Raw genomic sequence first — 4,443 nt, forward strand, 5'->3', positions numbered from 1 at the left:
CCCCCCACCCCCGCCTCTACTGTTGGCCTGATTTCAGTCCATGAGAGTGGGTCGAACTCACCACATCCTGCACTGAATTACAGCCAGCTTATGTCAATAACCTTTTAAAACTGTCGAATTATGACAACGTATTTTGAATAAACTTAATTTATTTTGAATATTAAACACATTTGGACTGATAGGTTAAGAACAACTATGGACAGCATTTCTCTCTGCACAGTAATTCAATGTAGTTGAGTTATGCTGTTTAAAAACACATTGCTTTTGGATGCATTTTATTCTATTTCTGTGTTTTTATGATGCCCAGCCAAGCTATGAGCTGCTCAGTGACCCAGAACTCACTGGGCTCATGTCCTAGATGTCCTACTCATTATAACAGAGAGAGAGTAGGACTCCAACTAATGATTACTGTTGGTATTGGTTGATCTGTTGTTTTAATGATCAATTCTTTGTGCTATAAAATATCAGATGACAGTGAAACATGTTTTATTGATTCTCAGGACAGATTTGAACATGATAAAAGTAGTTGATGACACTTTTGGTGAAGAGAACTTGTTAAATAAACTGTTGGTTTGTCTCTACAGGACAAGATAGACGGCTTCGTTCCAGCTCACTTCCTGGGATGGTATATCAAGGTGTGTGTGGAGAACACTCACCTCAAATGTACTGTTATTGTCCAAAGATCACCATCTTCAACTGATGAAAAAGAGCTTGATTGAGTTAGCAAGGGAATGGAAACGATTTCTTAGCATAAAATACATTTAAAGCAAGTGATTTTCATAAATCTGACTCGTTAAAATAATGATCACTTAAATCCTTAAATACCAACACATTTGTTACATTTAAAAAATCTTAGTATTATCAGAATAAGAATGAGTTTGATTGCCAAGTAGGGTTACAGATACAAGGATTTTGCTTTGGTGTATAATGGAGCATACATAAACAGAGTTAGAGAAAATATAAGAAAACAACCTGTAAAACTTTTATACAATAAAAAAAAAAAAATGTTAACAATAAATATTAATATCTAAAAAAAAAAGTTCAATATGACAAAAATATATATACAGATTTTTCTATATGTTAAAAAGAAAACCTACTTCGCAACTCGGATCAGTGTTTTCTTTATCCTGCTCTTGTGTGGCAGACTGACAGCACTGGTATGCTGTTTTGCATTTGCAGCCAGGAGTAATGTTATTTTGAAGGTATCATGCTGACCTCCTCCTCCCACTGCCCACCATTCACCTCCTCCTACTAACTTCCTCCTCTCTCCCTCAGACTCTGGTGATCCGGGACTGGTGGATGTGTATGATAATCAGTGTCATGTTTGAGTTCCTGGAATACAGCCTCGAGCACCAGCTGCCCAACTTCTCAGAGTGCTGGTGGGATCATGCAAGTATAAATATTACAGCTCTTCCTCTGTGTATACCTAAGAGTCTACAGGTGTGCCTCAGCATGGAGTTTACTGTGAATACACTGAGTCTACATTAGATGGAGGTCACAGTGAGAGCAGACAAGGCTTGTGGGTGTGAACAGACTTAAGCAAAATGTAGTATAACTGTAGTTGAGTTAACGACAAAAACCTGCTCGCATGAAATTGATTTGCAGTGGAACACTTGCTCTGTCTGCAACTATGTTTGTGTTTTCTCACTCACCAATAGGGGATGGGTATCGTTAAGGTTTTAACGGTACTACTACTTTTATCGATACCGCTTATCGGTCCGGTCTTTTAACGGTACTCTTATCGGTGCTTTTGAAAAAAAAAAAGGTAAACTAATGAAACAAATTGTTTACAAAACTAACATTGCTTTTTATTTCAATTAAATGCATACTATCTCACATCAAAAGAAACAACAATGTTTTAACAAATCGTATTAAATAATCTGATGACAGAACTGTAAACAAAATAGCTGAAACTTTAACAAACTAAATAACTCAGTTACCTCTAATCATTAACCCATGTTTGTATAATGTAGTTAACTCCGTGTGTTGCTGCTAGCACATAACACCTGACGTGGAAACGTTACTCGTGGATGGGGCTACAGAGCTGCTAGAAAGACAGTCGAACCCGGTGCATTCCTCCGTCTGGATGTGGTGCACTTTTGCTAAATGTTTAGACACATTGCTCGTGTTTCCGCCCTTACATGCTAAACTCTTATTGCACTTTTGGTAACGAGCATCGAGACGGGTAAAATTTAACCACACCTCGGAGCGCGTTCTCTCCGCCATCTCCTCCGTGTCTGTGTTGCTGCATGTAGCAGCTGCGTGTGTGTAAACTGCCCCGCCCCCTCACTAAAACTGCAATATAATGTTTGTGTAGCAATAATACACATGATATCTTTTTTACATGTCTCCAGTACCGATAAAAAGACCGCTAACGTCGGAGCTTAACGGTACCACAGTCTTTAATAATTCAGCCCCGGCCAGGGCCCGTTTAATACCGGGGCTCGGTACCCATCCCTACTCACCAAACACTATAGTGTTTAAGGAATGCTAAAGTATCATTTTACCCTCCTAGCTCAGAACTAAGTCAGGCAGATCTATAACACCAACACAGTCCTCAGATAATATCTGATCCAACAAACTCGTGTAGGTGGAATACATTGGAGTGTTACTAGACCTTTTTTTATCAGCCATCTGCCAAGACCAGAGGCGTTTCAATTTGTTCAAGGTCAACTGAACCTCACTGAACGCAGCTCTCGGCAATAACTCAATAATGTATAGGCTTCACATGACAACTTCATAAAAATGTCTGATAGGATAAATGACAATACGACAGTTGGCGGAAGAGTAGAGCTGCAAGGTGGTCATTCTGGTTTGACCCTTTTATATTATTGTTTTATTTATCTCTCTCTAGTGGATCATGGACGTGTTGGTGTGTAACGGCCTGGGGATCTACTGCGGCATGAAGACCCTCGGCTGGCTGTCCATGAAGCCCTACCAGTGGCAGGGGCTGTGGAATATCCCCACATACAAGTACGAATAAACACCGACAACTGTTGACTCTCTGAAGCAAAATGTGGTTTATTCCAGGGTGATTAACCCACTACCTCCTACTAACTTGACTCTTATAGAAGAAATGTTAATTTCTTTAACCCTCCTCACTTGTTGTGTGACAGATATGTGGCATGAGGTTCTATATTAAAAGATATTGATGTTGTTTTTGACAGGGTTGTGAAGTAGTTGGCTTGTATAGCCCCTTTAATTACAGTTAGTGCCAATATTGCTGTGTTAAAAATGTATGTGTGTTCTAACTAGATCTACTGTTTCTCTCTAAGGGGAAAGATAAAGCGCATAGCTTTCCAGTTCACTCCGTACAGCTGGGTGAAGTTTGAGTGGAAGCCTGCTTCAAACCTTCGTCGCTGGCTCGCCGTGTTAGGAATTATCTTTATGGTAAGAATGATCCTTATCAAAATAAACAATGGTACTTTTTGTCAAAATGGAAACCAATGATAATATAACGTTGATAGTTGGTTGTAGAATAAGCTATACAATATGCTTTTAGCGACATCAGCTAGCTTAGCTTCACGCATTCTGCATTTGTCATGACTGTTTTCTTTTTAGAAAGTATGAGTTGATGCACTTATGATGTCAGGTGTGGGGGAAGCTTCTGAAGCAATAGGAGTCAGGACTCAAAGAGAGACACGATGGAGAGCTGGAGCTTTGATGGCAAACACTTTTTTTCAAACACAGACGGTTTATTTGGAGCTTTGGCCGGAGAATTCACATGTCACGGGCCACGGGTTGACCACAGGGGAGAGATCAGTGTTCATTTTGGCAGCTGTTTTTGATTTAGTCTTAGTCTTTAGACGAGAATGGTTATTAGTTTTAGTCACATTTTAGTCATTCCTATCCTTCATAGTTTTAGTCTAGTTTTAGTCGACGAAAACTCGACGAAAATTCAAAACGTTTTAGTCAACTTTTAGTCGATGAAAAATTACATTTTAGTCAAAATGTGTCTCTATACTCTCTGAACGCTCCGTCCCCGGCAGATCTCTGTGTCCGCTGCAGCATGTCTGTTAGGCCCCGCCCCCCGCACACAGAGAGACACAGGGAGATCGCTCTTCTGGAGTGAAGAGAGCGGAAATAATGATATTGCAAGTTAGAAACGTAAGATGCATTTTGACAGACAAGACGGACAATTCGGGGAAAATACCCTGCATTTTGAATGTCCGATAGTCCACCATTAACAACTTAGTCCCGTCCCGTCTCGTCAACGAAAACTAAATATACATTTCGTCATAGTTTTCGTTTATCAAGAATCTATTTTTAGCTCGTCATCGTCTCGTCTTAGTAATGTAAAAAAGGTTGTTGACGAACATTTTTCGTCATAGTTTTCGTTGACGAAATTAACAGTGGTAGAGATAAATGGTAAATGGACTGTACTTATATAGCGCTTTATCCAGTCTTTAAGACCCCTCAAAGCGCTTTACATACTACATCTCA

General features: G+C 39.7%; 1 protein-coding gene across 1 annotated transcript; it reads left to right on the forward strand.

Annotated features, from left to right (window-relative positions):
• Window positions 1–563: 563 nt before the first annotated feature.
• Window positions 564–3,390, forward strand: LOC104947890 (phosphatidylserine synthase 2; the record flags this gene model as incomplete). The annotated part of the gene is made up of 4 exons (XM_010774003.1): window positions 564–635; window positions 1,276–1,389; window positions 2,855–2,973; window positions 3,276–3,390. Coding segments are annotated over exons 2-4 (324 nt in total), but the record flags the coding sequence as incomplete, so codon positions are not given.
• Window positions 3,391–4,443: the final 1,053 nt, after the last annotated feature.

This window comes from Notothenia coriiceps, unplaced genomic scaffold (genome assembly GCF_000735185.1).
Source record: "Notothenia coriiceps isolate Sejong01 unplaced genomic scaffold, NC01 NC01_scaffold00013329, whole genome shotgun sequence".
Classification (NCBI taxonomy): domain Eukaryota; kingdom Metazoa; phylum Chordata; class Actinopteri; order Perciformes; family Nototheniidae; genus Notothenia; species Notothenia coriiceps.